The following is a 20,360-nucleotide window of genomic DNA, read 5'->3' as shown; positions in this document are numbered from 1 at the left end:
TAATTTTATGGACTCCAAACTTCTTGATTGTATTAGATTAAGTTTCTTAATATAGAATTTAAAGTGACATTTTATATGAAAAAATAGTTGACAACTTTTATTTTTTAGATTTTATTAAGCAAGACAAAATTTATTTGAAGCCTCAATTGTAGCATTATATAATGAATGTGGCACCAAAACATCCATATTTAAAATAAATAAAACTGCTAGTATAAACTAATTTACGTACTAGCTGAGTGAAAAATGATTTTATAAAAAATCACCTGTTAGTTTTTATTGAGAACAAAATTTCTAAAAATATATTTACAAAAATGATAATTGATGAATATTATTACATGAAATACGATAATAGGAAATCTAAACGAGATTCTAAGTTGTGTTTTTTAGAATCTTATTTCTAAATATATATATATATACACATGAAAAACTTTATATTTTTTCTTCAAAATGAAAGTTCTCTTTAAAGATAACTTTACCCAGACGTAACTTTTATTATATATAATTATGATTTTAAGATTTACTGTGAAATTGAACTTCAAATTTATTTCTTTTCACGTTAAAAGATGCCGCCACGGTAGTACTACAGAACAATGCGTATTCCGTCATTGGCCAACACATAGAATGCTTAATTAAATTGATGAAGCATATGTAGAGTCAGCTCTCACATCATAGATCACCGCTCGTCCTGTTTAAATTAATTAATTCATAAATTTAATTTTCTAAATCATATCTTAACTTTATGTTCCCGTTAATCCTATCGATGCTCACATGCGGTTTCCCGTCCAAGAATTTTTAGAGTTGCACTAATATTTTAATGAGCCCAATAATCAATATTGGTGCATCCGCTTTTATTTTTCTCGGTGTTTTCTCTGAAAGAATTCACGCTTAACCTTTTTCTTAACGAGGAAAATAATGATTTAATTCATCCTTACAACAAGTCAGCGTAGCTCTGCCGTTGTTGTCCAGCTATTTGATGTATATATATTTTGCGTTGACTTCTTTTGTGTCATCTAGCAAATGCATTGACACTTAACAGATTTTATTTATTTTTTTCAGGTGAGTAAGTTCGAAATCATCGCTTGTTGTGTAATTTGATGGTAGATTTAATTATTTTATCTTTACAGTACCCTTTTAATTCTTCTTATATCTGGATTAGACATTCTCTCAATAAATTAGCTAGAATTTAAATTTAAGAATTTTGCTTTGATACCGTGTGAGATAATCATTTATTTAAAAAATTTAAACTTATAGAAAGATGTAGATTTAATCATTTGTATTAATTTATTATCTTAGTAAGAAGGAAATTAATGGGGTTCTAGTACTACAAGTTATCGTGAGGGGTGGCCAATTTAACTTAAGGTCTAGGCAAAAATTTTGAAAAACCTTTTTAATTCCGATGCAATAATGTAATAAACTATATATCATGCTGAATATAAATATTATAAATTTCTACTTTATTTTAATCATTAAACTATATATTGTAATTGTTTCCGTTTGCTTCATTTAGTTTTTTTCTCAATTACACCAACAATTTTCTCTTTTATATAAACTAAAAAAGTTAATAATTATTTATATCATTAATAAGAAATAGTTTTTTGTTAGAAGCTAGTTTTTATTTCTTAATAGTCTTTCCAATCTCTTTTTTAGAGACTTTAATTCGTGAGGCATTAGAATATTATTTCCCTAATTAGTAATTTTAAGATCAATATAATTTCTTAGGGAATCTAAGGGCTTTTAATTCTTAATAGAGGCCATTAATATTTATTTTCACAAAGAGGCGCGCCTTGAGGGCTTCAAGCAATTGCCTAACATGCCAAGACATGATTGAACGGCGCGGCCTGGCTGTCGTGATTGGAGATAGAATTATAATTGTGATGATCAAGATGGCCTATATATAATTATTCATGTGATCAAGACACTGATATCTACATGATGATCTACATGCAAATTTGTACAGGACTCCGGGGACCGGACTCCATTATATATCGTTCAGATCAATGGGCTCTATACTTCGTTTCGTTCAAAGAAACGGTTATTCTTTTATTTATTTGTTTTGTAGTTTAATGAGTTTGGATTGATGTTGGACCTAACATTCCCTAGCACTCCGGCCTGCTGCCACTTTCGTCCAAGTTTTCATTAATTAAATTTTTTTATTTAAGTTGTGCAATGGATCATGACCAATTCATTGGTATACTCTTGTGCGCGCGAGAGAAAGAGAGGCGGGGAGAGAGAGCGAGAGGTCATTCATGGGTGAAACGGACGAAGAAACCGCAACCCCCAAACCAAACCTGCCATGGAAGCTGAAGCTCTTTTTAGGAGCAATTTCTTGGGTCATCGAGCGCTCTCTCCGCCCCAATATGACCGTCAACCGCCGCCTCATCAACTTCTTTGACCCAAAAATTCCTCCCTCTCCCAATCCCCGACGCGGTTCTGATAGCGTTGCTTCCTCCGACATCACCGTTGACCATTCTCGCAATCTCTGGTTCCGCCTCTTCAACCCAAGCCCCACTACCAGTACTGGCAGTGACAACGGCGTATCCGGCATGCCCATCATCGTCTTTTACCACGGCGGCGGCTTCGCCATTGGCCACGCCAACTCAATGATTGTTGACACTGCGGCACGCCGACTCTCGCGAGAACTTCGAGCCATCATTGTTTCCGTAAACTACAGACTCGCGCCGAAACATCGGCTTCCGTGCCAGTACGAAGACGGGTTCGACGTGCTGAGATTCATCGACGAAATGGACACCGAAGGTTTACCAGCCAATGCTGATCTTAGCCGTTGTTTCCTAGCCGGAGAGAGTGCCGGAGGGAACCTGGCCCACCAAGTGGCGGTTAGAGCTGCCGAGCACGACTTCAAGAGGGTGAACCTCCTCGGGCTCATAGCCATACAACCATTTTTTGGAGGGGAGGACCGAGTTAAATCGGAGATACGATTTTCCCGGGGTCCTTTTCTGACATTGGATGCGATAGACTGGTATTGGAGGGCTTTCTTGCCGGAGGGGACGGACAGGGACCATGCGGCGGTAAATGTATTCGGACCTAATGCGGTTGACATCTCAGGATTGAGATTCCCTCCCACGCTTCTTTTCATCGGAGGGTGTGACCCGTTACGTGATCGGAATATAATGTACTACGAAGGGCTGAAGAAATCTGGGAAACAAGTGTATGTGGTCGAGTATCCGAATGCTGTGCATGGCTTTTCAGGTTTCAAGGAGATACCCGAGTCTTGTTTGTTCTTGCGGGAAGTGAAGGATTTCATGGAGATGCAGATGGCCAAAGAAAAGGTGTAATCTGCATTGGTGTACTTGTGAACGTTGATGATGACCTGTGACTGCTCTTTCATTATCGTTTTCTTGGTCCGTTACGGAATAAGAAGGAGAGAAGACATACGGACTCTGTTCATGTTAGAAGGCACTAATGAGGGGTCGTACCCTGTCTGTTTAGCATTATTATAATAAAAAATCCAATAATCTCAGGTTCGAATTAAATAGCAATCCAACTTCGTCCAAACTCCAACTACGTTAATTAGGCCGATTGAGAAGTGTCAATTTATTTTATGTTATTATTATAATTATTTTAAATTTTTACATCAAATATAATAAATAATTCAACTTTTTAAAATCTCAAAATAATAATAATAATATTAAAAAATAATATTCTAACAATATTTTATTAATTCATCTAAAACTACCTCATCTCATTTTTCAATCCAAATAAGACCTTAATGTGAGTGTCAAATAAATCTTACTTTATTATGATTTAATGTTTCCAAGTATATATTTATAAATCTCTGAAGTTTACATACATGATCAACTGTAAAAATTACTTCAAACTGAGATTCATAAGTAAAATTATTATATTTCAAGAAGTGTAAATACATCATGAATTCAATATTGGAGGCTGGAGCTGGTTCCATGCTCGTGAAGAAACACGAGCCATACCATGATACTCTGGTATATATAGGCTCCATCGTGTTACGGGATGCGTGATGGGTGTTATAGTGAGCTATATATATATATATATATAATGAGATCATTAATACAAGAACACAACTTGTAATGAAACTCAATCGATATACGAGGACTAGATACTAACTACTAGGACTGAAATACAGCTACTGATCAATACTTGACTATGACTACACGTAAATTAACTCTAGGAATATAATTACTAACAAATAAATAAATAATTGTCTCTTGACTTTAATTAGGACTCGACAGAAATTAAATTGACCAGCTTGACTTCTACTCATAGTCTCATATCTCAACTAAATGGACTGACTTGTACTTGAATTGTTACTGAGTGAAGGTATATATGGAGATCATGTGAGAATTATTCTCCAAAAACAACTCCGCGCGTAGAGGATGCAAGATCAAGCTCTGGTTGTGTTAATCATGAGAAAGAATTTAGGGAGGCGTTCAAGGAATGACACTGAAAGACATTAGCTTCAGTACTATTAATGGTGAAGAGTAATGATATACCCACAATATTTTGTACAACACATTGTATAACAATATATTAAATAAGAAATATTTTTATAAAATTATGTTACTTTTATAAGATGTTTTATAAAAATACCCTTCATTTAATACATTGTTGTATAATATGTTATACAAAATATTATAGGTAAATCATTTTCCTATTTTTAATTCTATTTAGAATTTAGAAAGACGCAGGCCAGCGCGTTACGTACAGCGCTTAACGTACCATACATCAAGGGCATTAATATTGCATATACAATTTATATTCTTCCCCTGCATTTAATTATTTTTTGTTTGTTGTCTTTATGTTTGCCGGGCTGCCCTTTCTTCCATCTTTTTAATGTTGGACTTTGCTTTCAAGAACATTATTCGTCATGTGCCCTTTCGATGATGTCAATTGGTTTGGAGGTATTGTTAAGCATGCATGGATCAGAGAATGGGCCAAAACAAATAATTTCATGTGCATTTCCCACAAATGCTAACCTCTTTTGCATGTCAAAAGGTCTGAAGGCACATACTTTTAATGTGAGGTTTGAATAATGAGTTGAGATGAGATGAAATTTAAAAGTTGAATAAAATATTATTATAATACTATTTTTTAATGTTATTATTTTTTTGAAATTTGAAAATTTTGAATTTTTTATTATATTTTTGTATGAGAATTTAAAAAAATTGTAATGATTAGTTGAGATGAGTTGTAATGTTTATTGTATTTTTATGAGTTTTTTTTCTTGAAAAACTCTGTATACAGGAGAGTTGGCGGAAGATGCGCACGAACAAACGCGAGAGTCTACGGCGCTTTTAAGAATTTTCCTAAACGGTGCGTTTCATCCCAGTTTCTGAAACTCATCTCGTGCTCCCCTTCCCAGTTTCCTTCCTCTCACACCTCCATCTTCACCCTCCTTCAAGAGGCTCCGCTGCTCCTCTTCTTATTCGATTCTATTTTCTACGCTGTCGCTTCTTGATCAGCTCCGCTCCGTCTTTCCTCATAAGGAACTCTATGTATCCATCTCCCTTTCTCCAACTAATTTTTTAGTTAATTTTTGTGTAATTTATTGTGGGAATTTGTTTTCAATGGAATGGTTATGATGATTTAATTTACTGGAGAAGTTCTATCTTGAAAGTTTAGATTTTTTTTGTCGCGCTTTAATATTAACCTTTCTTTTTCTTATTAGCCAAACGGAAATAGAGACTTTGTTTTGTTGATTGTAACATGACTATTCAGTTTTGTCTAGGGCCTTTTCAGAAGGCTAAGATAATTTCTGATAGATCAAATTTGAATTTAGTATCCTTTTATGTGGAATTTCTCCAATTAAATTAAGTTGAAAGACAAATTTTTGCAATGTTCTTATGACTTGGACTTATAATTTTTTTAATTGTAGTGCCAGGTATGGGTTCTCTATTCTTTGTTCTATGTTCTCTCTCTCTCTCTCTCTCTCTGAATCTGAATGTAGTTAAATCAAGGTTGTTTAAACATTTAATCTGAAATTGCAAGACGAGTTGTAGAATTTTTTGGCAAAGAAGTCCGAGGGATTTTTCATAAATATGTTTAATTTGAGTAGTCTTTGACTCGGCCATGTCATCAAGGCCGTTCTGTATAATGCTAGAGATCATTTTTTGCCTTGGATTGCATGAGTTATAGCAATGGATTTTTCCTTTTAGATTCTTGAGAGAGCATTACAAGAATGTGATAGTGATATGGATACTGCCATCAAGAGCCTACATGAGCTTTGCCTGAATCTGCAGAGGGAAATTCAGGTTGTGCTGAAGAATCAGATGTACATGTGGAGAAGGGTATGTAGTGTGTTGCCATTGGAAAATGCTAGACGCTTTGCGCAGGAAATGGATTACAGCGATGGAGAACTGTAGTTTCCCTCCTCTTTGTTTCTTTTTCATCTTTATTGCAATTTCCGTATGCATTTTTTTCTATCTTTTATTTAGTTTTTTCTTTTTTTAATACACGCTGACATAGCATCTCAGCGCAGCTCTCCTGTGCAAAGTCTCCTGTATGTAGCGGGATTGTAACTCATGTAATATTAGAACCATGAAAGCTCAAAAGGATACAAGTTCGTGCCTTTGAACCCTATCGACGTCCGATGTCACGTGAAAAAGGATATGTACAAGTTCTTTCGGAGATGTCACATTGGTTATACCGTCGACTTAGAGCTCTTTATTATGCAAATGCAAAGTCATAATTTGCATAATATCACATAATTTTACATTTGGTTATTTCACTTAAAATCTATTCTCATATTAGATTATCAATCTATTAGCTAAAATAATAAAAAAATATTATTAATTTAATAACAATATTTTTTTTTCTAATTCATTTTTGTCATATTTTACAATTCTACTAACTATATGTTAATTAATAATCAAATTATAATTAACGTATGATTGGTAGAGAAACTCTAAAAATCATAACAAAACAACTCTTCTACAGTAGAGACAATGAAATTACAACATCTAATTGCACCAATAAGTAAAACACTACATCATTCCACAATTAAAATACTGCCAAACAATTCCAAGACAACAACAAGTGTAATTAAAACACTCAGATGTAGCAGTGTTACAATTCCACAATTCACAGCACTGTTAAGATCTGGAAGGATCTTGTTGCCTATTTTCATATGAAGGAAGAACCTCTTGGGGTCGAGCCTCATCAAGTGGTTTCTGATTAAGAATCTTTGCCCCTCTGGAGATCTCCACATCAAATTCACAGTTCTACATTTGAATTACTTCGTCAGATGTTGCATGTAATGGAAAATCATTAGTACTATCTTTATAAACTAAATAACAGAGAATTATATAACGATTCAAAATGAAATTAAACAAACAAGACTACCTAGATGATTTTCCAAGGGCCACAGTAGGCATTGCATTTCAACCATGCAAATCCACTTTAAATGATTGATTCAATTGAATATTGAGCAATTTAAATTTTTTTATAGATTAGGAAAGTGCAATCAAATATGAGACAAAGACCAGGTTGTACTTTGCGTGGCCTCTAAAATCATGTCGTTAAACTAAGTACCAAAGTCATAAAACTATAGAAATCAATGCTAAGCTCATCCAAACTTTCATGGATCCTCACCTCCCCTCTATCATGACAAGCCCCTGAGAGAGTCATTCATTCAACAAGTTTAATAGCTCTATCCTAGAAACATAAGAACGAAAAGAATACCAAAATTTAGATTAGTTTATTTTTCACAAATACAATCTGACCTTCATAGAGTGCCATGCTTTCAACAAGCTTAATTAGAATCAATATGACATCAATCCACAAAATAGTCACCCTCCTTGTAGCTCATATGTAGTGAATTATACTAGTACATGTGAACATAAAAATCTAGATCATTTAAAATTCTACAGAGTTCATGACTGAATGTTTAATTTTCAAACAACAAATTGAGATATTAGAAAAAAATTATGAACAACTATGTGGTAATACAAATCAATTTGTGCATGGAGTCAAAATTGACGAGAAGAAGACAATCCAACAAAAAGGTATGATAATTATATAGTTTTTACTCCAGAGATCAAGGCAAAGGAACTAAAATCAAGTCAAACAGACAAGCTTCACAACAAATTCAGGCATCCATTATAGCCAGATTGTAAAGCACTCGAGAACCCTATTACACCAAGAAGGCTGAAAAAAAACTAAGAAATAAAATAAAATAACAAACCCATATAGTCTCGGATTCCCGACACCGTAGCATGTCAAAGAACAAAAATACAACAAAAGAGAAATGCTTACAAAGGTCGATGAGAGGAAGTGTTTCAGAGAGAAGTAAGAAATTGGCGAAGATGGAAGATTGGTATGAATAAGGAATTATATCATACTGTAGAAAATTATTATTTTCTAATTCATACTGCGAAGGTGGAAGATTCTCTCTCTCTCTCTCTCTCTCTCTCTCTCTCTCTCTCCACTTTTCACAAATGACGATGAGAAAATTTCTCAATCCTAGATTCTCTATGAAAACATCTGAGACAAAAACCAAAATGAAAATAAAAAATAAAAAGTCAATAAATACATGTAAATCTTGAGTTAAAACTGTCAAAGAAAACAAAAGTTCTACTTTTTACAGAAAAGTAGAGCCATGGGAGACTGACCGAACAAAGGACTGTTGTTGTTGCGATGAAGGTCTATCTAAAACTCAGACAGAGGTTTTTCTCATTTTCGTGCGAAGGACGAAAGAGAAAAGATACGAGGGCTTCAACGACGAGAGAGAAAAGGCACGAAAATGAAACCCTAGTAGAAGATAAAAGGCATAAGGGAAAAACAGAGAGATAGTTCATGCAGGAGGAAGAAACTGAGGGAAAAAAAGGAGTTTGGTAAACACAAAGGAAAAATTGAGGGAAGAGAGAGACTATTTCGGGAGAAAGAAAGAATTTTTTATCCATTTTGGTCGAGCTACAATTTCAATCAAATATAACCGAAGGATGTAGTTTATTGTAGTTAAAAGCCACCTTATTTTAAACTTGTATAATCCAACGCAACCTATTTTTCAGTTCTATTAGCCAAACACCTTAAATTTTTTGCATTTGCGAATGCTCTTACTCAAGCAAAATGCTTGTCACTAACTCTTACAATCACTTTTTTATTTGGAAGCAGCTGTAACCAACTGGGTTGAGCCCAAGTAACTTCATCGAAGCTTGTGACCCATGACTTGGCAGGTGAAGAATTAAAGAGGGAAGCCTCGGTCGGCCTAAGAAGGGAGAAACAAGTAGCATTCTCTCAAATTCGGCGTATTAATAAGGAAAAGACCGATCGAGATCCTGTCCTCGACAGAGTTAGTCGTACTAAATGCAATGTCACACGATCGACGCTAGGGTCGAGTTCCTGTTACTAACAAGAGTGGCTACATTAAATGTAGCGCCATGCTACTAAGAACATAATGTGATCATTACAGCGATAGAAGAGTCAAAGATCCTTCAAGAAATTAGGTATAAATAAGTGAGCCGATAAGAAAATGAGGTTAATCATCCTAAACTCTCTACTCTTACTTTTTTCTTCCCAACATTTAATATCTTTTGACATTGGCATCGGAAGTATCATTGATACACCATACCACTACACCCTTCTCTTTTACAGGCATTCGGAGTCGAGGCCAATGGTTACAAAACACACTTTAATAATATTTTTATAAATTCAATCTTAAATCAAAATTATTTATAAAATAATTATAGAGCTTAGAGATGGCAAGTACCAAAAAGGACCAAGGAGGCAGTCAAAAAGTCAAGTACTGTCCTTCGAAAACACTTCATTTCATGGCAACGCGTAACATTTGTCGCATGACCTTTCTAATACCGATGATCAAAAGTCAAGACTCTCTCTCTCTCTCTCTCTCTCTCTCTCTCTCCAAGCTCGGCTACTGCTATTATTCTTCTGCTGAGCTTCTAATGCAATTCTCTTTGGAGGATTCTCTGCAAAGGTAAGTGCTTAGAGAAACTTCAGATTATCTGCTTGGCAACCCCGATCATGGTTGAAGTATTATTTTATATATGTATTTGTCTCTCAACTGCAGAAGTTTTAAGTCCTCTCTCTCTCTCTCTCTCTCAACATTTCTCGGCAATCAGAGGTTGATTGTTGTTTAGTCGTTACTTTAAATAAAATTCTTGCCTTTGGATCTTTAGAGATTTTGATCGGTTTCCCTCAAAAGTTGATGTTTTTGGTAATTGTTTGTGTCGAATTGTTTTCAGCTTGTTTCATATATTACAGTCGTGGGCACTCTTGGATTCAGTACGTGTATTGGGTTGTGAAAAACCCAGGGTGTCTTTTTTTATTAAAATTTTTTAAATTGATTTTCGATTAAAACTCATTTGGGCTTGTTCAAATCTATGATATATTTTCGCTGATTTTCTGTATTTTTTGTTCTGCTGATTACAGAGTGCATGCCATGGCAGTGTAGTGCTTTTGTTGTTTGGGTGTGCGAAGAACCCTATGCAGGCACGAGGGACTTAATTCCTGATTTGAATATTTTGCCGAGGAACTGGGTGGGCATTAATTGAAGGCTTTTGCGCTTGTTGCAGAGGAATTACTTGCACTTTGTTTGGTTATTGCCTCTTTGGCTGAGGAGTTTATTGGTCTTTTTCTTTTGCAAAATCTTGGCTGCTTAGATTGTTTATTATCCAGAAAAGGTAATAGCTTTTTAGTTATTACAGAGCTTTATATCAGAAGTGGTGACTCTCAAATTTGTATGATGATAAGAATGCTTGGTCCACTTTAAACTTAAGCTGCTGTTGAAGTTCTAGAACCCAGAAAGAAAGATACCAAGATAATCCACAGTCAAACTTGGTTTCCAAGTAGAGTTGGCTGCCGACCAAACTGAGGGAGTTTTTAATCGCTATATTAATGGATACAATTCAGAACACAGTTTATTATTGTTGCGTTTCAAGGGGTAACAGAGTTTTGTACACCTATAGTGGTGGAGACCAAGAAGTTGAGAACTTGGCTGTTTTGTGCTTGGAAAAGACTCCCCCGTTCCACAGGTGGTATTTTGAGACGGCGTGTAAAAGAACTTTCGGGTTTTTTATGGAAGATGGGTATGTTTATTTCACAATTGTTGATGAGGGTCTAGGTAACTCAGGTGTACTTAGATTTCTAGAACGTGTGAGAGATGAATTTAAGAAGATTGCTAGAAAAGGTTCAAGGGGAAGTTTTTCAAGTATGAGCTCAATTGGCTTACAGGAGCAATTAGTGCCTATCATCAGGCGCTTGATCACTACATTGGAGAATGTTTCTCATGGTGGCAGTGATTGGACTGGTGAAACACCCTCATCACTTCATGTAGGTCTGTCTCAATTACCAAGTAATGTAAATGGACAAATTGAACCTGGTAGTTCTACAAAATCCCCTTTGTTGGGAAAATCTAGCAAGCAAGATAAGAAGAGGGCAAAGGATAGTGTGGTTGCAATAAGAGACATTGAGTTGGAGGAGAACCGAAGATCTACAGATAGAGTCGTCAAGGTTGATTTGGACAGTCTGGATTCTCATAATCAAGGTGGGGTAGGTTCCTCAGTCTCACTACAGAAGGATTTAGGTTCTATGAGGGTTAGATCAGGCTCTCAAAGCATTCGAAAGAAGTATTGGCGTCAAATACGGATTGTTCTTGCCATTGACGCAGCTGTCTGTATAATACTGTTCGTGATCTGGCTATCAATCTGTCACGGTATTTCTTGCCACCATTAAAAGGTTTGTCGTTTCTGTCAGATTTTAAAGATTAGTTGAAGTTTCAAAGTTAAGTTCGAAATTGGCACCATCATGATTTGGAAGACAACCATTCAAATTTCAAATTCTTTGAAGAATAATTGGCTTGTGCAGAAAGTGAATGAGGGAAAGCCACGTGCTAATCTTGTTGATGAGATTTTTAATGTATAACTGAAGGTATGATCTAGGAAACTCACTGTGTCTTTATAGTTTTTGTATATGTATGTGAAGTGTTCGTAAGATTATGAAGTTGTTGGTTTTAATGATTCTATATTTTGATTGCTAAGACAGTGAGAGATGTTCTTTAACCTCCAATCTTTGCTACGTTCTTTCTATTTATTTCTTGCAGTGAAGCATCGTACTTATTTTGGGGCTTAATAATGCTTTCATTTTTTCATTCTTCTCTTCAATCATCATGAAGCTGTTAATTCTCATGTTAAATATTTAATCTAGTTTTGTCTATCATTGGTTATATTCAATAATTTTTAAATCTATTTGGGCTAGATGGCTAAAGAATTATTTATGAAATTCTTGCATCATTGTACAGGACATTTTTATTTTTTAAAGGATAGTGCGTTTTCCTTGTGAACTGAAGACATTGAGTTAAGAATGTGTGTGCACGCGCGCACAGGACATACTAACAGCTTTTGTTGAGAAGTAGAACCATGAATTCAATAGTCAAAGCGTGCACACACACATTATTCATGTGGCAAGATCTGCATTCAAGCCTGACTATGATGGTAATTTGCTGCCTTTGTATTACGGTGCCTGCCTGCCTGCCAACCAGTTCATCCCTCATTCCTAGTTACAGTGTATGCCTTCATTAAAATCAGGCAGGCATGGCAGAGCAGTTTATTTTGTGTTTTTGTTTTGGATGCGGTCTGGAGAAGTGTGTTGAGAATGATCTTTTATACCTTTTTATATCTTTGCTACGTTTTTTCCTAGATAGGGCCCGGGGAAGCATAGAGGTTTATCTCTTTCCTTTCTGAATTTTCTATTGAGGCATCGAATAGATTTCCTTGACAGCAGAGCGAGGGGTCTCAATTTTGTAAGTTTTATTGCCAGTATGCTTGAAATATGTCCTTCGGGGGCCCAGTAACAAGTTCATCTTCATTTATGGTGAGTGTGTTCTATTAAATTTCTTCTTCTTGCAGTGCCTTGTTAACTGTCTATTTTCAACATGATCCATCAGCAAGGGTCTATGATGTCTGAGTTTGTTGTCTATATGCTAAGACTTGCCATCTTTGTTTTGGTTCAACTGGCTTCATGAGGCTCTTGGTTCTACCATTGCATTGTCATCCTACTTGGAGTGTGTCTTTCAGTTTATGTGTGAAGGAGTAGGAGCAATTTCTTTCGAAAATCGCAGCGTAAGCATTTCAGCCAAGCCTCAGTGGGATAATATAGAGAGGACCGGGTCTTGATTGTTTGAATGAAACTTCTGATCTCAAATTGTGTGATAGAATTCTTGGCCTTTAAATAGACTCTCAGTAATTCACAAGGAAAACACCACCCAAATGAAGTAATTGATGAGAAAAGTATACATGACAAGCCAGTTTATTGATGTACCAAACATCACACACGTGTGTTGGTAAATTTGCATTGGTAAAGTTTGGTACATCGTGTGATCTTCAACTTTAAAGAAGCTATTATTCAGCCAGTTATGGACTATTTTTTATTTTTACCCCAGTTATCTCCCAAACCGGCTCAATTACCATACCACGCGACGCCTAATGCATATTAAAATCAACGAACACCGCTTTGAAGACATATGCTTGGATGCAAAGAAGAAGCAGCATCATTTAAAATGTCTCTAACTTGACATGAATTACCATACCAATCTTAATGCAAATATCAAGACAATATATCAACACAATCCTTGAAGAGGAACAAAAAAGTAAATGGTTTTCTGCATAGGAAAAAGGCAAAAGGCTGTAACAAACCGACCGCATACAATGGAAGAATGCATTTCAGTATCCAAGGGCCTTCTTTCTAGTTAATATTTAGTTAAGATTCAATTACAAAGAACAAGCAAAAAGATCACACTCTCCTTGAGCTATTACAAATGAGGAACTTGAATAATGGTTTTTGGCATTACCCGTCTTTATTTCAGACCATCACTTCTTCGGGCAACAAGACCCTGAAAACAGCGTAGTGATGGTTTAAGCTCTTCTCCCCCTGTAATCTGTGAACACTACCCAAGGCACCAGCATTGGGATTTGTGAAAGCATAAAATATGCGCCTAATTCTTTGATGGACAAGTGCCATTGCACACCTACAATCAGAAAAATAGATATCATTCAAATTAAAAAAAAAAAAAAAAAAAAAAAAAAAAAAAGAAAAAGAAGACTTGATAACAGGATAGAATCATAGAAAGGTTGAGCGAAGTGGAGAAGCATTTTTTGACAGGAAAGATACTTTTAGAACTACAGCTTACATTGTGCATGGCTCCCAAACAAGGTATATGTCGTACCCAGTGCATAGATAAGGTCTGGCTGATACAGAACTATTACCTTCAGCAAGAGTATCCAGTTTCGCATGATCCTCAACCTGAAATAAAGTACCGACTTATACCTTCCAACAGTATGAATCTTCCAAAAGAAGGTTCAAACAATTTATTCAAGGGATATGATTATTTTGGACAATTTTTTGTTGCTCTGGCAACAAAAAATATGGTTCCAATAAATGAGTCAAAGACATGCCAAAAAGATCTGTGGTTTTTTGGATTCTTTTATACAAAATAAATTTTCTTTTAACTATATCAGGTTAAAACATAACTGTGCTTTTGAAATTTTGAAAAACAAAAGAGAACCTTTTGAGCTGCTTCATTGTCTGTGCACCCTGCACAGAAACTAGCGGATCCCAAAATAGGCCCTATATGAAGTTCTCCAGTCCTGACAAAGATAAAAGTAACTCACATTTTTCATATTTAGTTTTTGTCTTTTTGCTGGAGAGCCTGTGGAAGGAGACTGTATATGTTCCATGTCAAAGGACTTATCTTCAATCTCTCTCGAACCATGGAAAAGTAGTCTGTCCCTAGCAGCAGAGGATTCAATGGCCACAAGGGCAGCATGTCGTAAAGGGTGCCAGTAACAAGAATTTGGTGAAGACAATTGTTGCTCAGCCCACCGCCAAGGGTATAAACAAGAAACATCAGTAAATCGCCCGAGTTCATTGGTGGAAGCCTTTGAAAGTAGAGAGTCATCTGTTACGACATTGGAAATGGAACGGGTAATGCAGACTTCTAGCTGTTGAGAGGAGCTAGTTTGAATGCTGCTTTTGTTATTACAAGTATTCCAAGAGCAGATTTCATCACGTGCACTTGCAATTACTTGCTTAACTGAAGGATCCACAATCACTGCAGCATTCACTATCTGAAAAAGCAGAGGAGAATAGGCAGGCAAAACTAAAAGAAGTGGTCACAACTTCAGCAGTGCTAAGAGCGTGCTTCATATGTGCTTCAATTAACATCATAGCTTCACTTCCAAGATAACCTCAATTAGTTCACTTAGTAATACTAATACACTGCAAAGTCTCTAGGACTAAACATCAGGGTGTCCTACAGTCCAAATACACAATCAATTTTAGACCAGACTAATAACAACAATGAAAAATAGCCCAAAGAAATAAGGTGCGGAAAAATAAAATTCTAAGATCCTCTATTGTCCGGTCCTTATCTTCAAATGTCCACTCGTTACGCTCTCACCATATGCACCACATAATGCAAATAGGAACCATCTTCCACACAGCTTTGATTTGTGGAGCACCACCTAGCATTATCCAGCTAGCCAATAACTCTACCACTATAGTAAGCATCACCCAATTTAACCTTATTCGAATGAACACGTCGCTCCACAGGGCTCTAGCTATCTCACAGTGTAGCAAAAATGATCCACAGTCTCGTCAGCTTTCTTGCACATACAACACCAGTCTAGAATAATAACCCGGCGCTTCCGCAGATTATCAGTGGTCAGAAGCTTACCCAGAGCTGTTGTTCAAGTGAAAAATAGTGCTTTAGGAGGCGCCTTATTCCTCCACAATCCTCTCCAAGGGAAATGAGTGTTTGGAAGCAAAGTAAGGGACTTATAGAAGGAGCAAACCGTAAAAAGACCCTTACCTACCTGATTCCACCACAGCTTATCTTCACGCAATCCAGACATCCTCAAAGAGTACACTTGACTGAAAAACACCTCAAAACTGTTTAGTTCCCAGTCTTGAGCTGCTCTACTAAAGTTGACATTCCAATGGACTTGATCCCTTGAACGAACCATGAGATTCACCACTGAAGCCTCTTGATCACATGCCACACAAAAAACGGATAGGAAGGCGTCCGCTAGAGCCTCCTCCCCACACCATATATCCCTCCAAAATTTTATACGAGTACACTCCCCCACCATAAATTTAGTATGTCAAGAAAACACCCCCCATCCACGTCTTATGTGCTTCCAAACCTCCACTCCATAGGACCCATTCCCCTCTCTAGTACACCAATCCCCCCCCCCCCCCCCCCCCCCCCCCCCCCCCCCCCAAATCCTAAAATGTTTGCAATCAACCACTAATTTCCATAGAGCTTCTGGTTCCAAATTGTATCTCCAAAACCATTTTCCAAGCAATGCCCGATTAAAAGCTCCTCAAATTCTTTATCCCCAACCCACCTGAAGGAATTGGTCTGCACACCTTATCCCACGCTTCATAGGTTGAGACCTTGCACAAACCAACACCAATTTTGCTGTGATCTATTTTATTCTTTGACATAACTGTCTTGTATACTTATATTTTTTTATGGACATGAACATCCTTATATGTTACCCAGTGTTATTAGCCTAGTACCACCAATTGGCACCACTCAAGGAAGTTGAGATTTGAGTACAAGTTTTACGGCGGAAACAATTTTGCTTCTCAGCTGACAAAGAAGAATCATACTCCTATTCTAGATTAACTAACCAGTTAGCCCCAAGTCAAACAAATGAATCTACTGCTGTTGAACTTAGCTAGAGAAAACCAAATAAAAAATTAGCTTTTGACTTAAGTGGCATGAGCAGAAGCTTGGTCAAGCAGTCCAACAGATGAATCACTCCAATCATGAGAATGGGCTTCAATCAAGTAATCCAATCTAGTAAAGTTCATCATCCCAAATAGAAAAAACTAGTTTGGGAAAAGACAAGTAATAGTACCAAACCATCATCAGACTTTGCCAACTCCACAGCGAATCTCATGAAGCTGAACACTAACTGTGAGTCCTCTTCACTAAATCCAGTAATACCATCAATATTGCTGTAATTGAAAGAAAATAATAAATGGCACAAAAATTCAGTATAGTATAAAACAAATAATAATCTTGACAAATATATACTAGGATCGTCCTAAAGAAGAAAATCAAAAAATTGATTGAGCCTATACCGAACAATAAAACTAGAAAATGATTACCAATTCCTAGCTTTTTTTTTTTTTTTGATAAGTAAATAAGTAGCTTTATTGAATAGAATGAAACTAGGCAACGCCCAAGTACACAGGAAGTATACAAAGTGAGACACCTAATTACATTCTAGTGAGCTGAAAAGAAGAATAGATGTTCAAGGTATTCCCTTTGTACTTGGGCTATGCCTAATTACGTGGTTTAATAAATTTCTTTTTACCTAAAGAAAAAAGAGAAAATGATTACCAATTCCAGACAGCATTAAAATATGTATCAAAGCTCTTTTTAGGAAAAGAACAATAGATGTTCGAGCTGAAGTTAATATATGATCTGAAACAACATATCCTTGCCACACATTTTTGTTGTTGTAAGTATCCTTGCCACCCAAGTGTGGAAAGAAATTCTAAATATATGTCATTTCAGAAGCAAGTAAAGTAAACTAGTAGGAAACACCCACATGCACATTGTCTTGTACTCCTTAAAGTGTAAATCTCCCGAAGTACATAGCAACAGATACAATGCACCGCATACCCATTCAGCAGTAGAATCATTGGCAGTGGAATAGCCAATTTACCTCTAAGGCTGCAAATAAGCCAAGTCATTCACAAGTTTCCATCCAGGTTTGGCAAGTGCAGCAGTCCAATTTGTTTTTAGAACGCTCAAAGAGCCAACTCTTCAGCTTTGCTCAGAGCAGCTTGTTTGAAGCTCTATTTCTTTATTACAAACTCAAGAAGACTACACCCTAAGCCTAAAAAGAATTATATAAACAATTCTAAATTCCTTAAAGATTCAAAGATGTGTAAAGCTAGAAAACAACTTGGCAAAACAAGTTTATTTTCTTTAACCAAATAAATTTATTACACAAAACAATGTAACAAGGATGTGATTACTTGTTTTCTTTCAATAAGAGTGGATAACTAGTCATTTTCATCTGTAAGACCACTAGACATAAAATATCCCCCTTTTTTTTTTTTAAAAAAAAGGTTAAAGACCACTGGATGTATATCAATTAGCCTTTTACGATAAAATAAAATAAAAAACCATGAAGAGATGATGGATAATATGAGAAAACACCAATAAATTAAAATGATGGCAAAGAGCATACTAGGTTGGTGGATGATATGATGTTGGCCAAAGCTTGCATTGTTCTTCCCACTCTTCTTTTGATGACGCAGCAGATTTGCTAACCTAAAAAAGAATAAACCCATGAGAAAAACTTATGAGTCTTAACTAGATGCTTAGTCCCACAGCAGAACATACAAGATGAATAATAGGAACTATCTTTGATTGGTAAGATAATGATTAAGAAAATTTCACTTTGATGATGGATGGATAACTTGTTTCTCTTGAGAAAGTTTAAGAATCAAATCACTAATTTGAGCTTATGATGTTTCTCTTGCATGTATTTTAAATGCAAGTGTTTTGCGCAGGTCACCACTGATGTAGCTATGGCACTAATCAGAAGATATATATTACTAGTTCTTCCCTAAGCTTGAAAATAGTTTTCAACAAGAATTCACTTGCAAATTAAGATATCAAAAGGACGACCCACTTTTGTAATAAAAGCACTAAGCCGGTAGGCATTGACTATCTCTCGTACATCATGTTGCATGCTGTCCAACTGATTGTCATTTTCACATGCTAGACACAGGATTACTGCTAACTGAGTTTTCCCTATCAAAAAATTTAAAATTCGCCATTATAAACTGCAGATATTGGAGATATGCTAAAAATTTATATATAAAAAGAAGAAGAATCCTGTGCAACTCATACCTCCTTCAAGATATTTCTTCTGCACACGCTTCACATGGCGGAGATTCTCCAGAGGCGCTATTTGATTTAAACGCCTAACAAAGAACAAGACGTTACTTAACAATATTACAATAATATATAACTACATGATATCAGTTTATGCATGTCCATGCGAATGGCTCCATGCCGGTTATCTAAATACCATTTTTATTTATTTATTTATAGGTGAACAAAACTTTATCGATCAAAGAATAAGCCATATCCACATACAAATAAAAGGACACTGAGTGCCTAATTAAGAAGACGCCAAAGAAATAAGAAAGGTTATCTAAATACCATTATACACGAAATGTTTGGATTAGTAACAAAAAATACAATCAGAAATTCGGAAATCAATTAAGATAGCCACACCGTCTTTCCAACAAAGAAAAAAAAAAAAAAAAAGAAGAAGAAGAAGGAAATTGAAGCTAACCTTACCAGAGTGTTGGCGATCTTTGGCTCAATGACTGAAGCTAAAACATTAACTGTACATACACAAGAGAACCAAAAAATGAAAAAGGAAAAAGAAAAGAAGACGTTATAGAAGTTCGTGGAAAAAAAGAATCGGAAAACTGCATAAAAGCGTGGGGGGGGGGGGGGGGGGGGGGGGGGGGGGGGGGTGTTGTAGATTTGAGAAACAACCCGTGGGTTGTTGGCCGGGCGGGATTGGAGGCTTGTCTGGGACGTGAAGGATTTGCCACGCATCAGTGCGCTTATTCATTGGCTCTGTTGCTTAACCCCTCAAAACACTTTGCGCTCCACTGACTCTGAGTTAGTATTGCAGTTTGCAGAGACACAGTCCAGTGGCGGCACTCCAACTCCAGGCAACCTTCATTGCTGCCTTTCGCATCTACCGTTGGTTGCGACGATCTTCATGGGCTCAAGATTCGGGGCTTGAGTCAAATCTTGATGTGGACCTCAACCACGTGGGTGGGTGGCCTCTCTAACCCAACTGTGCGGTCAGTGTCTTTAAGGTTCGTGCTGGGCTTAATGTGTAATCGAGTGAGCCCGAGCCGAAATTTCAGTCAAGCCCAAGACCAAATTATGGAAAAGTTGATGATAATGGAGCGGTGTCGTTTCATGCAGGGTCGTGACCGTCGTCACATTTCATGACCCGTGTAGATAGAATAGTAAATTATGATAAAATAAAATAAATTAATAATTAAAAAAATTAAATATTTTTAAAATTATTAATTATTTATTATTATATAAAAAATAAATATATAATTTAATGTAAAAACTTAATGTGAATAATTAAAATTAAATTTATTTTATATTATTTTATTATTATATAATAAAAAATAACTATTTTAATATAAAAATTTATGTGAATGAAATAATTAAAAAGTAAATTTCTCTTATTCATAAAAAAATGTTAACTTTGGCTAATGAAGAGTGCTCTAACAACATCGAAATTTCCCTGGCTATCAACCAATGAGTTTTCGCACGGCCTGATAGG

The 20,360-nt window shown here is 36.0% G+C and overlaps 3 protein-coding genes across 3 annotated transcripts; 2 read left to right on the top strand and 1 right to left on the bottom strand.

The window, feature by feature from the left end:
- Positions 1–2,246: 2,246 nt before the first annotated feature.
- On the top strand, positions 2,247–3,293 carry LOC121252104 (probable carboxylesterase 18). Its single transcript, XM_041151590.1, has one exon. The coding sequence runs from the start codon at positions 2,247–2,249 to the stop codon at positions 3,291–3,293; it is 1,047 nt and encodes a 348-aa protein (XP_041007524.1).
- A 6,461-nt stretch (positions 3,294–9,754) lies between these two features.
- On the top strand, positions 9,755–11,968 carry LOC121251945 (phytolongin Phyl1.1-like). The gene is made up of 2 exons (XM_041151358.1): positions 9,755–9,922; positions 10,378–11,968. Exon 2 carries the CDS (start codon positions 10,843–10,845, stop codon positions 11,677–11,679), a length of 837 nt encoding a protein of 278 aa, XP_041007292.1. The 5' UTR covers positions 9,755–9,922; positions 10,378–10,842; the 3' UTR covers positions 11,680–11,968.
- A 968-nt stretch (positions 11,969–12,936) lies between these two features.
- Positions 12,937–20,012, bottom strand: LOC121251944 (tRNA-specific adenosine deaminase TAD3). Its single transcript, XM_041151357.1, has 9 exons — positions 19,544–20,012; positions 19,335–19,386; positions 18,884–18,957; positions 18,663–18,784; positions 18,216–18,298; positions 16,869–16,968; positions 14,613–15,068; positions 14,132–14,244; positions 12,937–13,969 (listed from the first exon to the last, which is right to left on the bottom strand). Exons 1-9 carry the CDS (start codon positions 19,620–19,622, stop codon positions 13,804–13,806), a joined length of 1,245 nt encoding a protein of 414 aa, XP_041007291.1. The 5' UTR covers positions 19,623–20,012; the 3' UTR covers positions 12,937–13,803.
- Between the last annotated feature and the right edge of the window lie 348 nt (positions 20,013–20,360).

Source organism: Juglans microcarpa x Juglans regia, chromosome 2S (genome assembly GCF_004785595.1).
Source record: "Juglans microcarpa x Juglans regia isolate MS1-56 chromosome 2S, Jm3101_v1.0, whole genome shotgun sequence".
Classification (NCBI taxonomy): Eukaryota; Viridiplantae; Streptophyta; class Magnoliopsida; order Fagales; family Juglandaceae; genus Juglans; species Juglans microcarpa x Juglans regia.
This window is presented reverse-complemented; position numbering and strand designations above follow the sequence as displayed.

Excerpts from the sequence above, each read along its gene's own strand:
- LOC121252104 (XM_041151590.1), top strand. The coding sequence starts at position 2,247 with ATGGGTGAAACGGACGAAGAAACCGCAACCCCCAAACCAAACCTGCCA.
- LOC121251945 (XM_041151358.1), top strand. The coding sequence starts at position 10,843 with ATGGATACAATTCAGAACACAGTTTATTATTGTTGCGTTTCAAGGGGT.
- LOC121251944 (XM_041151357.1), bottom strand. The coding sequence starts at position 19,622 with ATGAATAAGCGCACTGATGCGTGGCAAATCCTTCACGTCCCAGACAAG. Across the intron at positions 19,387-19,543 it reads GCCCGGCCAACAACCCACGG|TTAATGTTTTAGCTTCAGTC; the intron begins GTTGTTTCTCAA and ends GTGTATGTACAG. Across the intron at positions 13,970-14,131 it reads GTTTGGGAGCCATGCACAAT|GTGTGCAATGGCACTTGTCC; the intron begins GTAAGCTGTAGT and ends TTCTGATTGTAG.